Source organism: Phocoena sinus, chromosome 1 (assembly GCF_008692025.1).
Source record: "Phocoena sinus isolate mPhoSin1 chromosome 1, mPhoSin1.pri, whole genome shotgun sequence".
Taxonomy (NCBI): Eukaryota; Metazoa; Chordata; class Mammalia; order Artiodactyla; family Phocoenidae; genus Phocoena; species Phocoena sinus.
This window is the reverse complement of record NC_045763.1, coordinates 40,454,193-40,478,358: the sequence shown is the minus strand read 5'-3', so window position 1 is coordinate 40,478,358 and position 24,166 is coordinate 40,454,193. Positions and strand designations below refer to the sequence as shown.

Here is a 24,166-nt window from a genome sequence, read left to right as displayed (position 1 = left end):
CTTTCTAAAACATTCACGAGCCTAGAGTGAGAGTGGTGTTTATTAAACCAGGGCTTGGCAGTCTCAGAGAATTCCAAGGGGGTGAGGGGTAGCAGAACAGTGAAAGCCAGTTAGTTGCAAGGCTCTGGTATATGAGAAGGAGTAAACTCTAGCGTCTGTCTTGGTTTCCCCTCAGCCAGATTCCTTGCTCTTAGAGGTCAAAGACCGAGGCTTAGACGTCACCCTCAGCTTTTAGCACTCTAAGTACCTCTTAGATAGTTAAAATCGTTCCGGTGTGATTCAGGTAACATGAGTTCAACTGAGGCTGGAAAGGGCTCTGTGAGTGACAGAGAGGAGGAGACGGAATCCCTGCCTTCAAGTTGCACACACAGCCCGAGGCGGGGCACAGCCCTGTACACCGGACAGAACAGAGCAAATGCTGTAGCTGCAGGGGGAGGCATATGATGGCTTTGGATTCTGTGTGCGCTTTGTAGGGAATGTAGGTGGAGACGATGAGCTCTGACCAGAAGAGGCATAGATAAGAAGGAGAATATCAGTAATTCACATGTACAAGACACTTCACAGGCTTCAAAGGCCTTGACATTTTTATCTCATTGGACTATTCCGATAGCCTTATTGCAAGGCCAGGTAAGGATTATTATCTCCATCTGAGAGAGGAGAAGGCAAAAAGAAGAGATAATGTATGTCCCCGTCGGCCAGATCACAAGCTAGTTGAAACTTTTGAGGGAGAAAGCCGCTGTGGCCCGCAAATCTGTCCTGCCTCTTTAGAGCTGGGTTTCTATCACCTCTGTTCCCCTCTGGGCTCGTGCCTTGTGCTCCGTCCAAGGTCCGTTAAAATACCAGCTTTGATCTTGAAAATCCTGCGTGGCCTGAGCTGGACTCTGAGCACGGGTCTCTGACAGTGCCTTTGAAAAGGCAGCTGACGCCAGCCAGTGCCTCCTGCTGGCTCCCCTGTACTGGAGGCACCGCGGGCTTTAGCAGCAGATATTACTTGGATTTGAATCTCGGCTCTGATTCTTTAACTGCGCAGCTTCAAGCAAAATGATTTAACCCTTCTCAGCCTCTGTTTTATCCTCTGTAAAATGAATATCTTAATGCCTACCACATACAGGCCCGGAGAGCATGGTCAGTGACTAAGAGCCTGCATGGGCCCTGAGGCCAGAAATACTGGAGTTTTGAACCCTAGCTTTTCCGTAGTCTGATTTTGTTACCTTGGGCAAGTTACTTAAAACTTCCTGGGCCGTAGTTTCCTCATCCAAAAAGCAAGGTCAATGCCAGTACCAACCTTTATGATTCCTAAGAGAATTAAATGAGCAAATGCATGAAAAGACTTCCGCCCAGGGGCTGGCACATCGTAAGTGCCCAGTGGATCCGGCATTAATGATGTAGGATCATTTGAGGATTCGCATGAGATAATGTGTGTATGATGCTTGGCACGCCATAGGCAATCATTGTCCTACAGCAGAGCACAGATGTGGTTGTCTTGGCATATCTTAATCTTTGGTCAACCCCTCCTGTCTCCTGGAGATTGCTGCTTTCCCTTGTAAGTCCTCAGAAATCATATTTGAATCATCTATTTTATAGGTACGCCTGGACTTGATTTCAAGCTCACTGGTCTGTGGTTTATTGAACTCTCCCTCTTTTCCTGGGCAGAATTCCAGTCTTCCTGTCTCCAGTCCTCAAGCACTCCTTTTGACCCCCTTGATTCTTCAGACATCACTGTTTATGGCTCAATTTTCTCTTTGTCACGGCTCTCCTCCTGGGGCCTGTTCCGCCTAGAGCTCTTTTCCACCTCCTCCAGCCTTCAGTTCAGTCTCACCAATACACAGGAGTGCTCACAAAAGTTGGGCTTTGAGAGAGGGCTAAGAGGATGAGTGGTATCCCCGTGACCCAGGAGGTCCACAGCCTACCACTGCCTCACTTACTGATGGAGTGGGGCCCAAACCGCTATGCCCAGGGCCTCGTAACCCCGGGTGGCAGGAAAAGGTCTAGCAGTGAGAACTGGAATTGTTTCTCTTAAAGGTATTGGCCATCTCCCACTTTGAAGGACTTTCTGCACTCTTGACTGAATCGACGCATTAGCCACAGTTCATCCTAGATTGTTCTAAGAGCTGATTTCAGAGTGGCAGGACAGTCCAGGACCCTCCTTCCTCTTTTTCCCTAGCGTTCATTTCTCTGGGGCAATGGGGAGGGGGCTGAGGGACAACTCCAGGCTGTCCCTTTGTTCCTGCTCGGGGAGCCGGCACATGCAGGAGTCACTGGGCTTCTCTTCATTGCCAGAACAGGACTGTGCTTCCCACTTGAAACAGGGCTTTGCCTTGCTGGTGGTGGGCTTCGGTGTGGCTGTGTGGCAGGCTTGTTTTCCACTAGCTTTGCCAGTCAGAGCAGGTGGAGGTGGGAGAGATGGGGAAGAGATGGGGAGAGATGCCCTTATTAAGGGCAGTGGCTGGCCCCTCTGAACACCTGCTTTGAGCCTGCCGTTAGGTGCTTTCCACACAGAAAACAACCTCAGCAGTAGATAGGATCATCAGATGAGGATGCGGGCTCAGAGAGCGGAAGTGAACGTGTCCAGATGACAGGAGAGCCTGATGGAGTTATGAGAGAGGCTCGCTCATTCAGGAACCACAAGTGGTTTCTGACTGGACTGCGCAGAGGAGAAGTAGGTAGGAGGGACAGACAAGGCTGCAGAAGCGGGTGAGAGCACCTGGAAACTGCCCCGTGGCGCACAGGGGCTCCTCCCCACTGGAGTGGCCTGGGGTGCAGTCCCTCAACCTCGGAGTCACCCTCTTCCTCTGAACCAAGCAGATCAAATCGTTCCTGCTCTCGAAGGGCTCATGGCCTGAAGGCAAGAGCCAGCAAAGCCAAAGCCATGGATTGACTTGCTTGGGAGATGTCAGCCGTGTGGTGAAACTCTGCCCCCCCGTAACTCCTGCCCGCAGGTGCTCACTGTGCCTGTGGCAACCCTGCAGGCTTCTGAGGGCGGCCCTTACGCCGCCTGCCCCACTTATTCCCACCACAACCCCTCAGTCTTCCCACCCAGCCAGTTCTGGTCCAGAACCAAAGGCCATGTCATATGCACACAGTGCCTGTCTGGCAGGGCAGGCCCGTGATGTTCCGCATATCCTTGCCATTTGGATGCTTCCTGGGTCCAGACAGTTGGGCGGGGAGGAAGGTGGAAGAACCACAGATGAAGAACCAGCCCAGCTTTGGCCACCAGCTGGCAGGGGGTAGGCTCAGAGCTCCTAGAGGTGAGATGAATCCTGGTGATACCCTCTCCTCCCAGCTGCCCCCCTGCACGATTGCGAATCTTCACAGACACCCTAGGAAGGTGAGAGAAGGTCAGAGATGAGCTGAGGGTGTCCCACAGAGTGGGCATTACGTGAGAAGCCCGTGCAGTCCGAAAACTGCAGTCAGCCGAAGAGGTGAAGGGAAAGAGCAAGTCTTTGGGAGTCTAGCAACCCTGAATTGTTTGACTTTCAGGAAGTTACTTTACCTCTCTGAGCCTCTACAAAGATAATAAGATAGATTTTGCAAGACTGCCATGAGGATTAACCTGTTTCATTCAACACATGTTTAATGAGTGTTCGCTGTGGGCCAGGGACATCGTGCTGGGTGCTGGGGATATAGCCGTGACCAGGACGGTAGCTGTCCTCAGAGATGGTAAAGAAATAGTAACTTGACACTGGGGTGTCAAAGATTAAAAGGTTTAAATAATAGGTATTTCAATGGAAGGTACTAACAAAGAAGATGTTCAGCCAGTGTTGGTCACCTTTCCTTTTCAGGGAGAAGCAAATATGTCCTTTGAAATGGGCATCTACAGTTCCTCACAGTGGGGAAAATACCTTGACCCCCACGACTGGGGATTTGGGCCAGCTCCTGCCACCCCAGTTTTCCTGGGCTTCTACCCCATGGAGAGGGGGCTCTCTAGGTCCATTCCAGCTCCGCTCTGTGGTTCTGACTCCCCGAGGGACCAGCCCCACTGTGAGGGCACCCACATGAGCTGCAGGGGTTTTGTCCGACCCGGTACCTCAGGCTAGAACAGCCTCTCCTGCCTTTGCCCAGCAAAGCCTACCCCAGCCTTCACGCACAAAGGGCCCTCAGAAAATGGGGAGGGATGGGGGAAGGACCCGAGGAGCTGTTGCTGATGGGGATGCCATCCCCCTGCCTGACCAGCCCTCCACCTTCCCTAGACAGGTATCACCCATCAGGCTCCAGTCGGAGCTCACCTCTTCCCTACAGCCTTCCACGATCCCGGAGCCAGTGGGGACCTCTCCCTCCCCAAACCTGTGCAGATGCTGCCCACTTCCTGGTCGGTCAGTGAGCCTCCATTATGTGCCGCTCGCCTTCACCATATGAAGATAACCACCCCACCCCAGCCCTCCCAACCCGTTCCAGGCCCCAGCACAGAAGCTGATGACCATCCTGCTGAAGCCTTCCTAGTCTCCTCCAGGTGTAGCACCCTGTCCTTTGCTTCTGTTCCTGTCTTTATCCTTACCCTTGTCAGGATGGTAATGATCTGTTGCCTATCTCTTTCCACTACTGGACTGCACATCACTCAAAGCCGCCTAACCCAGGCCTGGCACTTAGTAGGTGCCTAGTAGATTCTCACTGAAGGAATGAGACCACATTTGTCCCAACCCTCACTGGAAGCACGACGGGGCTAAGAAACAGATGCGTAGCTATGGCAGCAGGTGAGAGTGGCCGATGCCTTTTGAGAGGGGACGCTGGGGCCCACAGAGGGGGATCCACCTGCCGCCGTCTCTTTCCAAAGCCTTTGTGTACTACCTCCTTCATTGCTACTAGCTGTTCCCATGCTCAGGTCCTTTTCAACAAGTGTAATCATCTTTTTCTTGCCAACCCAGTGTGCCTCTGTGCTACGGTAGGGGTATGCTTTAAGTATTTTGACTTGATTCGCTTTACATTTAGGAAGAAACTAGAATTATACCTATAGCAGAGAAACTTCCTATTTACTTGCAGAAATGAATGGAAGGCTTTAATACTTTTTCAGAAAAAATCTAATATTATTAGCCTCTTTTGTTTCAGCCGAGATCAGAAATGGTATTTAGTGTCCAAACATATATTTTGAAGATATAGGTGATTTTTAAGCCTCCTGGAAGTAACATAAGCATTAACTTTTTAGACAGGTTTTCAGGAAGAATAGTGTTAGTCCAGTTGAAGGTAGACAAAAACAGAGAATGGTATAATTTTATTTATTTGTTGTGCCAGCAAACGTTTACCAAGCCCCTTACTGTGTGCCACGATTCCTATTTCATGGGAGAGGCCTCTGGGGCTTAAAAAAGTAAAGGAAATAATAGAACCAGGATTTACACCAAGTTTTCTAGCACTAAACCCAGTATTTGTCCATCAACTCACAGCTATTTGTATGCTGTGTAATAAGAGTTTTACGTGTTACATTCTCAACTTGTCCAGAATTGGGACGTGCTGTATTTGTCTCTGGGTCCCCAGTGCCTCTTCCAGGGCTCCATCTTGGTCTGCAGTCAGGGATTGTGTGATGAATGGGCTCATGAATGACTGAATGAAAAGACAAGCACTATCTTTTATACTCTTTCAAAAGCTTTCTTTACCCAGCTGAGAGGTTTCTCTCCATGGCAGGTATATTTTCTCCAAAATAAACCTGAAGTGGATCAAAAGGCTTTTTTTTTTTCTTTGATTCCTACTCTTCCCACAAGTGAAAAAAGTTCCTTTGTTACTTAAAATATCTGCACCAGATCGTGCAATGCCGTGCCGTCTCTTAGCGCAACTGCTTATTATTGTGGCTAATTTGGTCACGTATGTTTCAAGGAGAACAATGCCTCAGAAATTTTTAAAAGCAAAACAGCAATCTGAAGCGTTCGTTGTAATGAGATGTAAATTGCCAACATCATAGTGGAGCCTACTAAAATTCGCAATGAAGTGTTTTTTCTCCTTTTTAAATTAAAAGCACTAGAGGCCCTCCCTCCTCTCCCCAAAGAAACCACATGCTTTTTGTTCCTTTTCTCTCTGATTCTGTAATACTGAACACCCTGCTTTACTGATTGACTCATTCCTTCATTCATCTGCCATTTTCTGAGCCTGTGTCGGAGCCTCTGTTCTATGCCTGCCTCAGTGCCAGTCTCTCCAGAGGCATTATCAGGTGGCTATTGGCAAGTCCCCATTTTACAGGTAGGAAAGCTGAGGCTCAGAGAGGTGAGGTGGCGTGTCTCAGGTCACGCAACTTGGATCCACACCCAGGTCTCCTGACACACCCCTTCCAAGATGAGCCTTTGGTTGGTCTCTCCTCCTTGCTGAGGCACCAGGTACCTTCTGTATACAATGCCAGAGGGAGGCAGTTGAGGAGAGCTGTGCAGAGGGGTGGGATAGGGAGGGGGTGAGGGAGACACGAGAGGGAGGGGATATGGGGGTATATGTATACGTATAGCTGATTCACTTTGTTATACAGCAGAAACTAACCATTGTAAAGCAATTATACTCCAATAAAGTTGTTAAAAAAAAAAAAAATCCCTGGCAGCCACCAGGTATTTTAAACAGTGGTGATCGGGTACATTAGGAAATAGTGTTCCTTGAGAGCCAGAAGATCCCAGTATGATAGCCTCAGTATTTGACAAAACTCCGTTGGTCCCCGAGGAGACCAGCACAGGGGAGCATAGCGTGGGTGTGCTGTGGAGTGCAGGCACCTGCTCTGGGCTGGGCCTGTGCTAGGCACTTGGGGCAAAAGAAGACCAGCAGTGCCCTGGCTCCCAGAGACTAGCAGTGACTAACTGAGCACCCAATATGACCCTCGTGTGGGGGAGGGGCAGCAGGGGAGAGCCACTGTTTACTGAGCACCTGCTTCGTGCCAGAGTCTGGATTAATCATTTCATATGTAACTCGTTTAATCTTCAGTCTGGCCAAGTCGCTGTTGTCATCCCTCCTTTCAGGTGAGGCAACAGAGTCAGAGGGTTAAGTAATTACTGATGTGTAAAATTGCCTGTCAAGGATTGAATTGGAACCAGGCATTGTGTGGAGCCCTGGTCTCTGATGTAAAAGGACTCAGTCTCTGCCTGCCCTCAGGCCTCACGGTGGTCTAATGAGGGGCAGGCATAGAAACAAATGAGTGCATCTGATTATCATGGGGGAGGGGAGCGTCCGAAGGACCTGGTTAGGCCACTTGGGAACGAGTCTCGGAAAAGGGGGCCAGCGGAGGGTGGAGCCAGAGAGGTGACCTTTTGCTCTCAGCCCTTGCTCTTTCTGATGTCCCTCACTCGTCCCCCTGTAGCCATCTGAACTGTCCGTTCCCTTGGCTAGATGTTTCCAATTTCTATTTCACAGCCCTAGCTTCTACTTTCACGGCTGCAAACAGGTTTCAGATACTTGGCAACAGCTTCCCTCCTACCCACCCCGACCACCGCCCCCAAGCACCTCCACTCAGCAGCAGGGCTTTATTTCAGGATCTCTCCTCCAGCCCACTGAAGCCTCTTTCTTGCCCACAACTTTCTCTCCCCTCTCATGCTATGAAGAATTTACTGAGAGCTTGCAACGTGCCAGGCCTAGCCCTAGGTGCCAGGATTGCAAAGAGAGTAAAACTTTGCCCTTGAAGAGCTTCACAGTTTGATGTGGACAACAGATTGGTCGATGATTGCAAGTACAACTTGCTGGAAGTATTTACAATTTAGAGACCCCCTACTTGGTAGTGATCAGAGCAAGGCCTCACGAAGGAGACATCTAAGCTCTGTTCTGCAGTCTGACCAGGGGCTTGGCAGGCAGATGAGGGGGCGTTCAAGGCCAAAACAATAGCACATCCAAAGGCTCAGAGGCTTGGGACAACACAGCATCTGGGGGACGTGAGCAGTGTCAGGGGAGAGCAGGAATTGCATGTCAGACGTAGAGAGGAGGCTGGTTATTCTGGGCCTTCAGGAGGCTATCTATGGCGTGCAACTTAACTTTGAGGGGAAGGGGAGCCTAAGCCAGGAAGGACCTAGTCGTGAGTAGATATCTTTAGCAGCCGTTGTGGAGATGGCTGGGAGAGAACTAGACAGAGTCAGAGCTGAGATAGATTCAATCTCTTCTCCAACACCTTCCCCTCATAGAAGGAAAAGGAGGCTCCAGAGGAGGGAGGCTATCTTGCCAAAGATTGCCTGTGCTCCAGTGGCTGCATGGACCACCCCCTCTCAGCCCATTCCTTTTTCTGTGTTGCTGAATGTCAGAGCAGGAAGAGACCTCAGATGCCAACTTGGCCAGGCCCTTTTGGGGAAACTGAAGTAATTACTTCTTCCCTGATCTAAGAAAAGATCAAATGCTCCACTTGAGTTTGCTTATATCTCAGAAATGCAACTGAGATCTCACACAGAGAGAAGATAAAGTTTGGCATCTGCTTCTGAAACTTTAGAATTATTCATTCGTTCTTGTCATTCTTTTATTCATTTAACAAACATTCAGAGAGCACCTCCTCATTCCAGGTGCTGGGGACAAAGAAGAATAAGCCTTAGGCCCAGCTCTTGAGTAGGTCACGCAGAATGGGGAGATGGTCTCCCAAGATGAGCCCTCCTTTTTTGTCAGCGCTGTGCTACTCCCCAGCCATGCTGCGTTCAGCTTTGTGTGTTCAAACTTAAATATTGGAGACTGCAGAGATCTGTCTTGCGGGTGGCAGCGGCCAGCAACTCAGGAATGATATTCTTGTTCTGGGAAGCCCTGTCACGAGGAATTTTTGTAACAAAATCACCAATACCTTCCCGACCACCAGCCAAAGCAAGGGCGTGGCAATTGAACATAGAATTGCAGCCAGATTGTTGGTGAGGGCTTTAGTACACAAAGAGCTCTGTCTCAAGTGGCCCACATGGTAGGGATAAGGGAAGGTTGGACCCTGAAACCCACTGGTTACTTAAGTTATATGCACAGCCCTGGGGACCGGCTTTGGCAGTAGCTGAACTTCTGCTCCCATTAAACCCTGAAGTATTTGCATAGGGAGAATTTCCAGGATGCTAAACTCTCCGTTGGCCTTTGGAGTTGCTCTCCTGCAAAAGTTAATCTAGTCATTTGGCCTTATTTACTCATTTTCATCCTGTTTCTCTGCCCTTTGGTAATCAAGACACAATAGGCGATTTGAAAAATAGTCCATCATTTTTAAAAGCTAATGGAGAAGAAAATATCCCCCTTAGAAAAACCACCACCATTTATCTAGCTGCCTTTCACAGTTTAAACGGTGCATAATTTGTGTTCATTGCATTAAAATAAAAATCAGGGTAGCTGCTGGTTCAGGCAATCAGGGGCTTAATCTGTATTGTATTTTAATTTCTTGGTTGAAATGCTCCTGCCTAGATACTAGGTCTTGGTGGGAGGGGGAGGCCTTTGCATTTCTCCCCGCCCCCCACCGCTTTCCTATCTTCTGCTGTGGCCTACTTCACAGAGGCTGCAGAGATGGGGTTTTGGCAAATACACAATTTGCATACTGGAGTCATTGCCACCCGGTCTCCACCCCAGTCTTAACAGGACCTCTTTCCTCTGCAGGAAGTCGAGTCCCCTGTGTTTTCATTCAGACAGTGACACCCTAGAAGGAAGACTGCTTCTCATTCATGCTTAATTAGCTTCTCGTCCATTCTTGTCTTCCAGTTTTCTACCTTTTCCCGTGACATTCATACCTCATATTATTTTCAAGCTTGGGTTTAAGTGTAGTCCAATGGACAAAAATAAGCCAACATATTTTTTGTGTGCCGCTATGTGCTGATAGATGCCTAGTTAAAATATTTGCCTTTTCTTTTCCTTGGAGTTCTAGACAGATCTCTTTTCTTAACTGCCTAGGTCCCGCCATTGACTTGGAAAAAGTAAAGTCAGAATGTCTCGAGCCCGAGCCGGAGTTACGGAGCACTTTCAGTGAGGAAGCAAATACGTCGTCCTATTACCCCGCTCCTGCACCTGTCATGGACAAGTATATCCTAGACAATGGCAAGGTAGTGTTTCAAGCTCACTATCCATTCCCTGCAAGTGTCGGTTAGTCAGTGTGAAGATGGAGAGTATGGTGGGAGCTTCCCGAGACACAGCCTGGCCAGTTGGCCTCCTGGCCTAGCCCTGAGTGACTGCTTCCAGAATCCATGTGTTATAACTCGTGGAGCTTTACTAGGACTTTTTCTTTCTCTCTTCTTTTTCCTTTTTTTCTTTTTTTTTGGTAAATATTGGGCCAAAGCAACTGTAAAACTAAACTGACATTTAAAAATAGCTTATTAGTGAGAATGTATTTTAAAATGATAATGCAATGAAACCAGATGCATAAAATTTATAAGGTGATCTAGAAATATCTGATTTACAGATATGGATACGACTCAATATTTATCCATTCACCGTTTACCAAGTACCTATGTGTTCTAAGCCCCACCCTAAATGGCAGGGATACGTGGGACTTCCCTGGCAGTTCAGTGGTTAAGACTTCACCTTCCAGTGGGTGCGGGTTCAATCCCTGGTTGGGGAGCTAAGATCCCACATGCTCGTGGCCAAAGAACCAAAACATAAAACAGAAGCAGTATTGTAACAAATTCAGTAAAGACTTTGAAAATTGTCCACATCAAAAAAAAAAAAAAAATCTTTAATAAATAAATAAAATGCCAGGGATACAGAGGTGAATGGGACATGCTCCTTACCCCTAAGCTGCTTTCAAGTTGTACATTCAGCGTGGTTAGCCCACAGTCCTAGGACCACATATAACTCCTCACATTTTTTTGTAAGACTCTTGACAAAATGTTATGAAAGAAAACTTAAGCAATGTTAGTAATTATATTAGTACAGGGGTGAAAGTAATGGAATAGCCTTTGGAAGTCTTAAAGTCACATGGTGATATAGTAGCAGGGCAGGGAGAAGACTTCTAATATTCTTCCAACATCTAGATGAATTCGTCTTGGAGGAAATATATTGGATCCCTTTGTCTAGGCACCGGTCAGATGCAGTTTTACTGTAATATTCTCTGCTGCCGTGGCATACGTTGCAGACCTCACCTCTCCTTCTCCCCAGAGACTCATCTGTGTCCGTCTGTTTTTCTTGCCTTATGCTTCAAAAGGTCTCTGTTTACCCAGTATTGTTCCCCAGTGGGTTGATGAGAAAGAAAAGGTTGTTTTATTTGGGTTTGTCCAGATACATCCCTGCAGCTGGCCAGACTGAGCCAAAGCAAATAGCCGAAGCTAAGGAAATGAAACTTGTTAGTCTTTCAGGCTCTCTTGGAGATGCTGCCCTCATCTCCGTGGAGCATTTCCTCCCCCCAGAGGGCCAAACCATAGGCCCATTCTGCCTTGCCTTGCCTTGCCACAGCCAGCAAGCTTTAAGAGCCTGCCTTGTAGGGCTTCCCTGGTGGCGCAGTGGTTGAGAGTCCGCCTGCCGATGCAGGGGACGTGGGTTCGTGGCCCGGTCCGGGAAGATCCCACGTGCCGCGGAGCGGCTGGACCCGTGAGCCATGGCCGCTGAGCCTGCGCCTCCGGAGCCTGTGCTCCGCAACGAGAGAGGCCACAACAGTGAGAGGCCCGCGTACCGCAAAAAAAAAAAAAAAGAGTCTGCTTTGCAGGTTAGAGGTGGCATGACAGAGTGGAAGTAGGCAGCCTGGAGCCTGAGTTTAAGCTTAGCTCTATCTTTGTCCTACCTGTGTGACTCTGAGTGGGGTTTCCCTTCTCTGGGCCTCAGTGTCTCTGTCTGTGCCAGGTGGGATCAGGTGGACGCTCTCCATAGTCATTAACAGTGACTCGAACTGTGCGTCTAAGTTTGGTGAACCTTTCCCAACTGAAGATAAAGAAAAGACTATTCTGTCTTCGTTGACTTCTTTTTAGTCATGATCACGTTGTGGAATGACTATAGACTTTTTCTTAAAGTAGCTTCTAAGAGAAATCTTTTTCTCTCTTGTTTTGAAGACCGACGGACAGTTTCTGAGCATTATGAGGGTCTCTTTTGCAAAGGATCATTTTTCCTCCAGGAAAATGGGTCTCTCAAAGGTCATTTAATTTTTTCACTCTCGAGTTGCTCAACAAATCTTTAAAGTGCCAACTTTCCTTTTTCATCAATTATTGCCAGCACTTTGCTATCAAACTAACCTGCCTTCTGTTTGCAGCTAATTTGCAATCAGAGAAATTTATTAAGGGAGAGGAAGGAAGCAGACTTACTGGAAATGGATGGCAGCTTCCTAGAACAGCAGTCCCCACATCCCAGAAGCAGCCATCATTGTTCTTGGCTCTGCAGTCATTTCTGACCCTTCCTTCTTTCTGCCTTAATCTCTGTGCTGCCTAGAGCATGGGGAGGGGATCCATTTCCTAGCAGGAAACTGGTTTTGTCCTAAATAACATTTCACAAAGATATTTTTTTGACCAAGTCCCATCCCACCAGTTGCCATACTTTTAATAACCTCCCTTGAAAGCATAAGGCTAACATTTTGGTCACATGGGGCTTTATGTGAATAGGGCTTGCCATGAAAGCTACTTTCTGATTTTGCTAAAGTGCATTGCTTTTCTTTGTCTTAAGATATTTTATTTCAAAAACTCGTTGAATCATAAAGCTGCAAAGACCATAAAAGTTTAAATAGTCTAATTTATACATGGGATAGATGGGGAAATACATCCAGAGAAGGGGCTCGTCTATAGTTATACAACAGATCAGAGGCAGGCAGGCAGGAACTAGAAGCCGGATCACCTGGCTTCCAGGGCAGTGCTCTTTCCAGTCCGTTCTGCACCCCTGAAAATGGGGCATGACACGGAGCTTTGTTGACCTCAGGAGCCCTTGTCCCAAATGCCCCAACCTATACCTGTGATTGGTCTTACCCAGGGCCACTTCTTTCTGTGCTATAAAATTGGCCTTGTATTCGAATGCATGTCAGAAAATATTTTCTTCTCCAAGGAACAGCAGCTCATCAGAACTGAAAGCCAGTGACACTAAGACATATTAAATATGTGCATCAGTTTCTTACTGCCTTGTGTTCAGACTAGCCCTGATCACTTTGTAGGAGGCAAAGGAGGCAAAGCCTCGACCTCTCCCCACAGAGACGTGGGGCTGAATCAGGTAGTGAAGCCTCTCAGTAGGCTAGAAATTCAGAAGGGATAGAGCTTAGCCCTGGAGAAGTGGAGGAGGTTTTCCTGCATTGGGGACCGGGGCTTGAAAGATCAGCAGGCTTAAGAAGGCATAAGGGAAGGCACTCGTCCCTGGGTGGGGGAGAGCATGAGCAGAGACGTGGATGGGGGAAAGAAGGCAAAGGAAGTAACAGTTTCTGGTTGTGTGCTGTCCTCCTGACGTTTGACTCATGTTATCTCACTGAATCCTCCAAACAGCTCTACGAATTAGGTGGTGATCTGCCTCTGGTACAGCTGAGAAAAGTAAGGTTCAGAGAGGTAAAGTGACTAGCCCAAGACACCCAGCTAGTAGGTGGAAGGGCCAGGATTCACACAGGGCTGGAGACTCCAGAGCCCATCCTCTTTCTGTTACCTACCACACACTGGAAGTAGGAGGAAATGAGTGAGTTTGGGGACATCATTGAGTGATGGACATAGTACGATTAGCAGGTTGAATGGAAACAGGATTCTAGAGGACCTTTAATGCCGCCTGAGGAGGTTGGATTTGAGGTGACAGGAAACAGGGAGCCATTCAAGATTCCAGAGGGTTAACATAAAAACACAGAGTTGAAAGACTGCGGAAGTCATCTAGTCAAAGAAGGAAAGCTATGTTTTAGGGAATGAATCTGGCAGTGTTTACAGCGTGGGTTGGAGCGGGCAGGGACTGGAGGCAGGAAGGCCAGCCCGTGGCTTTTCTCCAGGTTCCCTGACTGCAGTGTGAACTGCAGTGGGCGCTGGCCAGGGCAGTGGCCGGGCAGGTACAGAGGAAGACTCAAGAGGAAAGCCATCTGAATACTGATCTGCTTTGTTTCCACCCCCATTAGCACCACCGTGACACTGGTGGCAGCAGGAAGGCCGGGAGAGCATGGGCTGCAGGGTCATAGGATTTGATTCCAGAATGTACTGATAGTATGTCTTAGGAAAACTAATGAGTCCTTCTGAATCTCTGTTCCTGTCTGTAAAGTAGGAATAATTATTTCTACCTATTTCCATCTCTTCAGGTCATTATGAGGATTAACCAAACTGAGAGTACAATACCCAGTTCACTATAGGTACGCAAAAAATATTAGTGTCCCCTGTCTCTTGTAGAACATTGGCTAAGATAATTGCCATTTCTCTTTTAAGAACAGTAAATTAAAAGGTTGTAGGAAAGCAAGGCTCAGGTTAGAAAAGAGCAGAGATCTTTGGAAAACTGAAGTTGTCCTCCATCTCCAAGGCTTTCTGATTCTGCATTTAACGTAACTCACACCCCTTGTTTTCCCCTATCTGAGGAAGCTTGCGTGGGTAGCCCCAGAGAGTCATCCAGGGAGGTGACTTGGGGTCCAGCAGGGAGCAGCAGGGAACTTGTCCCCAGTATGCCTGATCTGGCACACAGACTGCCCACCTGCAGTTCAGACTGCAGAGAAAAGGCCAGACTTGACCTTGGGTCTGTGTTGCCCAGCCAGCCCCAGGCAGCACGTCTCACTCCAGGGTTACTTATCTTCCTGAGTCGTATGAACAGATACATAGCACCAGAGTTTGCAGCACAGGAAGGCCAGGTGGATCTGGTTATCTGGTATCGTGCCTGCAGAGGTCTGAATGATCTTTTGAGCTAGAGGAAGTGAAGTTAAATATGGCAGGTAGATTGGTTACTTGCTGACATCGGTGGGTGGGCTGTGTTAGTGTCGCTGGCTGACCTGTCTGCCCATCTGTGCGTGCCCACCTTGCTTTCCAGGCCAACCTTCGGTAGAAAGATCTCCAAACATGGGTCCTGCTGGTCTGCCATCAGTCTGGGTGTGCGTGCCGTCTCTCAGACTAGACTCTCCTGAGATGCCTCCCGACCATGTGAGGTCGATGACCTACAGTCTTTCTGAAGACAGGGACCTTGGCAGGGACTTTCCATTCCCCTCAGAAAGTTTACCTCATCAGTGGCTTCCTCTCCTTCATCCCCACAGAGGCCATTTCCACCCTCCATAGACTCAGCAGAAACACAACATAAATAGCAATGTCAAAGTCAAAATTTCATTTTTTTTAATGATTAATGTTAGCAAATGGTCTTCAAGTTGTTAGAAGAGCCAGAAAGGGGGAAAAAAAAAAATCTCAAACCTCATCGCTAGATCATTCTGGGACTTTTGCATTTAATGACTCTGCACTGAAACTTTCTTAGTGCTTCCCTTACAAAGAGCATAAGATTGTGTTTCGTTCTGTGTGTCGTCAGATCAGACCAGAGACACAGTGGTTGTGCTTAACTTGTTAAAATCATAGGTGTTCTCAGCCAGAAGGAATTTAGCTGAAATCCAACTCTCCCAGTTCAGTTCATGGGAAACTGAAGCCAGAGACAGAAAGGACTTGCACAGACACACTCCGTTAGTGGCAGAGCCTGGACGGTTTCCCTCCTCACTCCACCTGCTGTGGTTGTCACACCTAGGAATTACCTAGGAAGCTTTAAACCATCCTGACAACGAGGCCCCACCCAGATGAAATAAATCCACTCTGCAAGTTCAGAGTTGAGTGACTTTCAGCTGTACCTTTCTCAACCTGGTTTTTCCCCCTGAAATGAAAATAGTGTCCCAACGCCTTCCTTCCAGGGTTGCTGTGAAGATTTTGAGATAGTGGATATAAAGCCGTAGAATAAGGCCTGGCAAGTTACAGGTATTCAGTAAATGCTTATTTCCCTTAAAGAAAGTTAATTAGTGTTTATGGAACAAATCCCTTGCGGTTGTGCAGCCGTGTCTTTTAAAGGACAAGAAAAATTTCCAGCTCCCATCCTGTCCGACTAAACAGGTGCTTGCTTGTGTTCTTATCCCTTTCAGGTCCATCTGGGAAGCGGGATTTGGGTTGATGAGGAGAAATGGCACCAGCTACAAGTAACCCAAGGAGATTCCAAGTACACAAAGAACTTGGCAGTCATGATTTGGGGAACAGATGTTCTGAAGAACAGAAGCGTCACAGGAGTTGCCACAAAAAAAAAGAAAGATGCAGTCCCTAAGCCACCCCTCTCGCCTCACAAACTAAGCATCGTCAGAGGTGGGTCCCGCACTGGAAACGCAGTGGCTGAGGCATCGCCCTTTACTCTGTCAGGAATGTGTCGGGCACATTTCAGTTCAACAGACACCTACTGAAGCTTCTCCATGCCAGGCCCCGGGCTGGGCATGGGGACACAGGAGCAGATGTGGACCTGGTCCCAGAAGAGCTCACATTTAACAGGGCAAATGAGCTGTGGACACAAGTACAGTTCAAGGAGCTAGCATGCGAGAGGGACAGAGGGGGGCTTCTCAGGAGGGGAGGAAACCCCTAGCCAGAAAATCAGGGAAGGGTTCCTGGGAAGGGGGTCACTGGATTGGGCCTTGAAGGATCCGTCAGACCTGGAGATGCAGATGTGTAAAGAGAGGTACTCGGGAGGCAGAAGCATCTGGAACAAAGGCGTCGGGTTGGGAAAGGAGTGCTGCTGTGTAGACAGCCTGAAGGTGGAGGCTAGGGGACCAGTTCTGGGGGCGTCCTAGCATCGTGCCTGGAGCACGTAGTGAGGTGAAGACCAGCTGAGGGTCACTGGATTCAGCTTCTTTTCTGGGGTTTGGGAGGGGTTGGAGGGAAGGCAGAGAGACAGGGAGTCGTTTGTAAAGATAGGGCACTGGCCTGGACTCTGATTTTCCTTCCCTCCTGCCTTCCTTTCTTCCTTCCTCCCCTCTCTTCCCTCTTCCTTCTTCCTTTCCTCTATCTCTCCCGCCCACTCTCCATCCATTCACGAAGCCCTTATTCTTTGCCAGGCTCTCTACTGGGTATGGAGGACACAAAGGGGGATAAGACACAGTCTCCATCTGCAAGGTGCTTACAGTCACATGGGGAAGATGGACACGAGAACAGCTAGTTACGGTACAGATAATACAAATTATGGAGACAGGCAGGAAAGTACATGGGAGCAGAGAGAATATAGTAATTGCTAATTATTCTGAGCGATCACTACGTTTCAGGTTCTGTTTTTTCTATGATTCTGTGTTAAAAATTCTTTTATATATATTAACTCATTTAATCTTCATAACACATAACACTCCTTCTGTTGGCTGCCAGTATTATCCCTGTTTTAGTTGCAGAAACTGGACACAGAGATGTGAAGTAACTTGCCCAGATCGCACAGCTTTAGGGGTAGAGCCAGGAGTCCGAGCCAGGAGGGCTGGCTTCAGAAGCTGTGCTCCTAACCACTAGTCTCTTAAGTGTCCAACTGCCATGTTTTGATGAAGAAAGTAAGACTCAGTCAGCATGTACATTTTGAACAGGCCACGTGCCAAGTTCTGGGGCAGACAGCAAGTATGTCCATGAACAAATCAGATAATTTCAGGTACTGATGACAGGCCGTGAAGCCTCATCGAGCCATACAGTAGCTGTGTTGGCTGGGGTGGGTGGAGAAGACCTGCCTGAAGCGGTGCATTCAAGCTGGGAGCGCGATGTAGAGGTCAGCCCTGTGCAGGTCTGAGGGGTGGTGAAGCAGGCAGAATAAAGAGCGGGTTCAAAGGCCTGCATGCTCAAGGGGTGAAGCAGCCCTGGGGCACTGCAGAGTCATGAGTGAGGGGATACTGAGATCAGGCCGGTGGGCGAGAGACGGTCTTTTAGGGCCGTGAAGGCCACGGTGATCGGCTTGGATTTACCCTACCTGCAGGAGAAAGGTAGTGGAGGTCTTCAGTGGGAGTGACCGAATGGGAGGTCAGTTAGGAGGCTGATGCAGTGGTCTCGGGGAGGCACGATGGTGCCATGGACTACGGTTAGAGCAGTGGAAACAGAGAAAAATGGCCAGATTTAGGGTGTATTTTGGAGGTCGAGGTGTAAGGACACAGAGGGATTAGGTGACCAGCCAGAAGTCCAGCTACAGGGTTTCAGAGCCTGGATTTAAGCCCACCCCCACTGACTCTGGTCTGGGGCTTGTTCCGTAGCACAGCTGCCCCCGTTGCCGGCCGATTCACGATGACCTGATTTAGGCAGACACTTATTTTTAGACGAGCGGAGGTAACCTTTAGTCTGCCCACTGTCTGAAAAGGTGGAGCCTAGTTTGGGAGGTCGCCCTGAGAAAGCGTCCTTCCTGGGGACACAGCCCTGCCTACCTGAGAGGTGGCTGACCTCTAATTCTGTTACACTTGTTGGGCTGTGACTCAGCAGGTCCCAGGTGCCTTCCAGTGACCGGCTGCCCTCCCGTTGTCACGCCGTGGCATAAAATCATCTGCTGTGTGTCTGCCTCAGGCACGGGTCTGACTGTCGGACTCACCTCCACGTCTTCCTTGCCTCTCGCACAGGTCCTGGCACACAGTGGGAGCTCAGTCGCCGAGGGCTGAACAAGTGCCACACTGAGACCTGCAAGCTGACCCCCTGACTGACTCTTCACACTGTTTCTTGCGAACTACTTTCCTTCCATGTCGCAGTGTCTTCAGCTGAACACTCACCTCTTACGACAGTTAAGAGGGCTGCTTGGATGGTAGCTTGGAATAGTTATGTTTGAGGTGTGAGAAGAAGTTTCCATTCTTTGTTGACAAGTGAGCTGCCCCCATGGAGCCGACACGACCTCGTGATGGTCACATCATTGAAGCTCACGATTGTTCAGTGCTTTGCAGCTTCCAGGCCCCCTCCTGTCTGCTCCCAGCGCAGGGTGATGGGGAGTAGAAATTGGAACCAGGTATCGAAAGCCTGGGGTTGAGCCCCAACTCTGCTTTGCTTTAACTTTGAGCTCACCCTGGTTCTCTTATGTTTATTTTTGTTTCCCCAGGCCCAGCGCAGTGCCAGTACCAGGTAGATGCTTGGTGTGTCCATGTGTAAAGGCAGGATTCACGGTCGTTGTGCTGGCTGCCCGGTGGACCTGTAGACATTTGTATGTTCTTTGGACCCCGTTCAGATGATGTCATTTGCAGCTAATCTGGTCTCCAATACTAAGGAACATTCTAGAAGAAAATACCTCAGCTGTGTGGCTTGGGGCTATTACAGGCTCACTGTCTTCAGGCCCATAGGCCAGGCCCTCCAAGTTTCCCTCACTGATCCACTCCTCCATTTTCTAAGCCCTTTTTAAACCTTCTCTACCCTTCCAGAACATGGTAGTCCACAGCTCTCTCTTTTTCAAAAGATGACCATGTCTCTTCCTTCACAGAGAAAAGAAAAAGAAATCCCACAGCTTCGAACCACCCTATCTACAAACTTCACTGGATCCCCCGTCTTCTGCCTCATGTTTCCTTCTCTTATTTGGGACTGGCCGTTCTCTCCAACTGGATCACAGCCCACCTGCCTTCCTAAGTACCTTGTCTCTCCCGCTCAACTGGGTCCTTCCCGGCACCATTTAAATATACTTTGATCACTCATTTCTTACAGAAGCAAACAAAACACTCCCTAGACATCACTTCCATCACCCAGCTGCCGCCGTGTCTCTCCGTTCCTTTTCACATCCAGGTTTCCTGAAAGAGTTGTCTGCATTCACTGCCCGTGTGCACTGGGAACGCCCCTGCCATCTGGCATCGGCTCCCAGCCCTCTGCTTAACTCTGTCCTTGCCAGGCTTCCCCGTGGCTCCGCCTCTACCTCCTCCCCGGCTGTTTGACCTGATCCCTCCTCCTTTACTGAGAAACCCTCCTGCATGCTGAGGTCTCCTCCTGCCTGTGGCTTCGCATCCCCCCTGTGGGCTCCCCTCCTGCTGCCCTCGCCTCTGTCTCCAGCCCGCTTCTCTCTCACTCTGCAACGCTGCCCTCCGCTGCTCTCACTCCCGCCGTCCCCATTGCCCTTGGCGTGCTCACGGCCCTGGGTTGAAATCCACACTCCTGGCGTCTTGGCTGCTGCCTGGTGATCTGGCCTCTGGTGACTCCCCCGGCCTCATCTCACACCACACTTCCCGTTTCCACTGTGCTCTAACCACTGAGGCCTTCTCCCGGCCCCCTCCTGTCCCCACTGCCAGCAGTGCCCTTCCTCTGGTCTGCACATCCTGCCTCCTTGTCATTCAGAGAGGCCGTCCCCGACCGCCCCGGCTGATGAAGTAGCCCTTCCATTGCTCTCTGTCACATCACCCTCCCTAAAGTCCCTGTGGAGCACTTCTTCTTTGCTTGTTTATTTGCTTGATGGTTGTCTCTTTCCCCGCCTCCGTTAGAACATCAGATTTATGAGCGTCTTGCTCAGGGCCAGCATATAGTCAGTGTTCAATAAATATTTGTTGAATCAGAGACTGATTCCCAAATCTATATTTGACCTCAGCTCACACTTCCACGTTCCCGACCCATACATCCAGGTGCCCACTGGTCACCTCCTCCTGGATGTCCACGTGACGCTGGCACATCTGCACCGCTCACTGCTCTCTCTTCTTCCTTCTCCCCAAAGCCTTCTGTCCCTCTGTGTTCCCTGCCTTGATAAATGGCACCACCTGCCAGGGACCCAGAGAGGCCTCATTGCTGACTCTTCCACGTGCCCGCTCTCCATCTGTTCTGCCCCAAATACCTTTTAAACCGTCCACTTCTCTCCATACCCATCGCGCCTCACGTAGTCCAGGCCACATCACCTCTCCCCTGCCTTACTCCAGCAGCTGCCAGACTCTTCTCTCCATTTGTAACCAGAGTGATCTTTCAGAAACCCAGTATGATCCTGTTACCACCACCCCGTCACAGCCAGTCCCTGGTGCCCATTATTGAAGGGTAAGCTTCTTAACGTGTCGTAAAAGCGCCTTCATAATCTGTCCCCTGGCTCTAGCTCCAGCTTACTTTTCAGCAATATTCCCCTTGTTCACTAAGTTCTGACCATAATGAACTGCTGTATTCCAACAAGCCTTGTCCCCTCTCACATTAGGGAATTTGTAAATGCTATTCCTGGCACCTGGAACATAGATCAGACTGCCCACCCGACACGCGTGCTGCTCTGCCTGGCTAGCTGCTACTCACCACCCAGGTGTGCTTAGGAGAACTGTCCTTCAGGAAGCCTTCCCTGGCCTCTCAGGGTGGGGGGATCCTTCTGTTGTATGTCCCAGAGCACCCCGTGCCTACCTCTGTTCTCTTCTTTCTGTATCTTTGCCTCCCAGGTGCCGGGTCAAGCAACCCTTTAGAGCCCATAACTACTTGCCATGCCGATGAGTGAGAAGGAAATCGACTTGCCCAAGGTCATACAGCGGGTTAGATCAGAGCTGAGCCGAACTGGGCTTTCAGGCTTCCCATTGTCTCCAGGGCTTTCTTGTCTTACCAAAATACAGTGTTGATTTGTTGTTTTCTTTACTAGGCAGGCAGGTTTGAAGCCTGTCTCCCATTGCACCATACACTCCCCATTTTTAGGCTAATTATTTGAGCTCGTCCAGACGGCATTTGACTGGTTCTTCCCATGCAAGCTGTCTGCTGGATTGAGATTGTTTGTATTTATTTTGTATGATTTTACCACATTTACTCGCATTTGCCATATCAAAATGACAAAAGCCTTGGTGCTCACAGGGTTGGTGAGAACTTTCTCCTCTCTGTGGTTTTAAAGTCACTCCTTACCGTGTAGAAGAGGGATGTGGTGAACGCTGACACTGCTTTAGAAAGACGAAAGCAGGAGGGCTGGAGGAGAATCTCGCCTTAATGACAAGCTCCAGAATGGCAGTTAAGCCTTATTAAGGTCAAATGACCCTTTTTTTTTTTTTTTTTTTTTTTTTTGCGGTACGCGGGCCTCTCACCGCTGCGGCCTCCCCCGCCGCGGAGCACAGGCTCCGGACGCGCAGGCGCAGCGGCAATGGCTGACGGGCCCAGCTGCTCCGCGGCATGTGGGATCTTCCCGGACCGGGGCACGAACCCATGTCTCCTGCATTGGCAGGCGGACTCCCAACCACTGCACCACCCAGGAAGCCATTTATTTTTTATTTTATTTATTTATTTATTTTTTTGGTGGTACGCGGGCCTCTCACTGCTGTGGCCTCTCCTGTTGCGGAGCACAGGCCCCGGACGCGCAGGCCCAGCGGCCATGGCTCAGGGGCCCAGCCGCTCCGCGGCACGCGGGATCCCCCCGGACCGGGGCACGAACCCATGTCCCCTGCATCGGCAGGCGGACTCCCAACCACTGCGCCACCCGGGAGGCCCCTCAAGTGACCTTTTGCAGAGTGTCTGAATTTTCAAATGAGCCACGGCGTTGAGTTCTGGTTAATTTTTATAACTTTTTTAATAGGACCCATTAGCGCTGTTATAAACCTTGTTAATTAAGCAATAATCTCAAATGCTCCCTTGCAGAGGGAGGCATTCCTGGCATCTTCAGGTGATTAATATCTGGAGTCTAACGAAAGCCTTTTAATCAAGCTCAGGGGCCGCTCAGTGCTCTTACCCTCAGGAAACGAGCATGATTGGGATTCTGTGGGCGCCTCTGAAAACCTTCCTCCATCTGTACCTTTCTCTTCCTGCCTTCTCTCCAGCTCATGCCGGGGCCGCTCAGGGCCATCACACCCACTCCCCTGCCCCCTTCTCTCTCCTTTGCCTCTTTACCCACCCTGTTACCTTTCAGAGAACTAGAGACCTAGAGCTGGAAGAATCTTCTTAGATGATTGGATTTGACATCCTGCTTTCAGACAGGAAGACTGAGACCCAGAGAGGTTCCCACTCGAGGTGGCACAGCAACTAGGGTTAGAGCCAGATTCGAACCCCTCAACTTGGAAACAGTCCTCTGCACAGGGTGTCTTCCTCATTTGGTTGAGCTTCCAGCAGTGTCACTGCAAGTGTCGGCGTCCCCCTGGCCCTGGGCTGGGGAGGGACCCCGTGTTCGGGTCTGTAGGTGAGACAGCGTGGTCACAGTTCTATGAGACTGTGATCAGGGCTTTGATAGAGGAAAAACCCAGGCGAGTATGGAAGCACTGAGGGTATAGGCAGAATGGGGTCTCCCGACTCAACCTGGTAGGTTCCAAGCAGGTTGAATCTGGAAGAATGGGTGGGGTTTAGGCAGGTGAAGGATGAGACATGAGACCAGGGTAATCGGTAATCTGGGAGGAGGTGAGCAAAGACTGATTTGTGGGATAGCCTGGAGTGGGTTGGGAGATGCAGGTGGAGTCAGCAGAGGTAGGACCTTCTCATCTCATTCCCTGTGGAAGAGCCAACACAAGACAAAGTGCAGATTAGTCCGGTTGGAAGCAGCCAGGAAGTAGTGAAGGTCAGCTAAAAGCTTTCAAAGGCTTCTCTGTGCAAAGCCTGATCCGCAGGGAGGAGATGGTGCCCCAAAGAAAGAGAGCATATAGCACATGCACCTGCAGCCCAGACGGCAACAGTGGGCGGGCTGGCCACGTGCCCGGGGGGGCTCAGAGTGGAGGCCGCAGGGGATCGTTACCTCCTCTCTCCAGGCCTCAGCCATGTCCCGTGTGAGTGGAGGGGTTGTAGCACAAGGCCGTCTCCGTGATCCCTCCCCAGTGCTGATGTTCTGCGTCACTAACAGCATTGCCTGCTGTGCACTGGCCTGGTACACGAGACTTTGTTTATCCTGCGTGGCAGTTCCTCGAGACCAGCTTGTCACTCCTGTTTTATAGGTGGGGAGGCTCAGGTTCCACAAAGTTAAAAATCTTGCCCACGATTACATACCCCAGTGGTACATTCCCCACCTACACCCCTAGTCCCCTTATGTCCAGAATTATTATGTCCCCTCAGGTTTCCCAAGAAAAGCATTCATTCATTCATTCAACATACACTTACTGAATCTTGCCCCTGTGCCAGGCGCTGTGCTAGGCCCTGGGAACGGACAGTGGCATATACATAAAATAACTAATAGCCTCAGACAGGGGTAGTGCTCCTTATAGCTTGAAGAAGGCTTGCAAAACGTTTGTTTCACATCCCTCATGGCAGCCTTACAAAGGATCATGTGTGGTTTGTTATCCTTGTTTTATGAGGTGAGGAATCTAAGGCAATGATTCGCCTCAGGTCCCCATGCTAGGAAGTAGGCCAAAGTCCAGCTTCAGTCAGGTCCTGTCTGAGGCTCACTCCTTGCTTCATCACAGCAAACGGCAGAGTCAGTAAAAGTGGCCATCCTCAGCCTCATTAGTAAGCACCTCAGTGAGGTACCACTTCACGCCCGCCAGGTTGTCAGAACCTTAATAATCTGACCTGGAGTGCTGTTGGAGCTATGGGGCAGGCAGTCCTTGCACACACTGCTGTTAGGGGTGCCAGGCGGCACAGCCATTGTGGAAAACAGTTTCCCAGGTATC

The 24,166-nt window shown here is 49.6% G+C and overlaps 2 protein-coding genes across 6 annotated transcripts in view; both read left to right on the top strand.

The window, feature by feature from the left end:
- AGBL4 (ATP/GTP binding protein like 4) overlaps window positions 1-24,166 on the top strand; it is a 1,318,619-nt gene that overhangs the window by 1,077,155 nt on the left and 217,298 nt on the right. The window lies entirely within an intron of this gene.
- Window positions 1-24,166, top strand: part of BEND5 (BEN domain containing 5) — a 48,009-nt gene that overhangs the window by 22,593 nt on the left and 1,250 nt on the right. For 3 of the 5 annotated variants that reach the window (XM_032646363.1, XM_032646383.1, XM_032646392.1), the window contains 2 exons: window positions 9,775-9,923; window positions 15,836-16,049. In XM_032646363.1, the coding sequence (XP_032502254.1) occupies window positions 9,775-9,923; window positions 15,836-16,049 (363 nt within the window). The other 2 variants (XR_004351873.1, XM_032646371.1) reach the window with 2 other exon arrangements.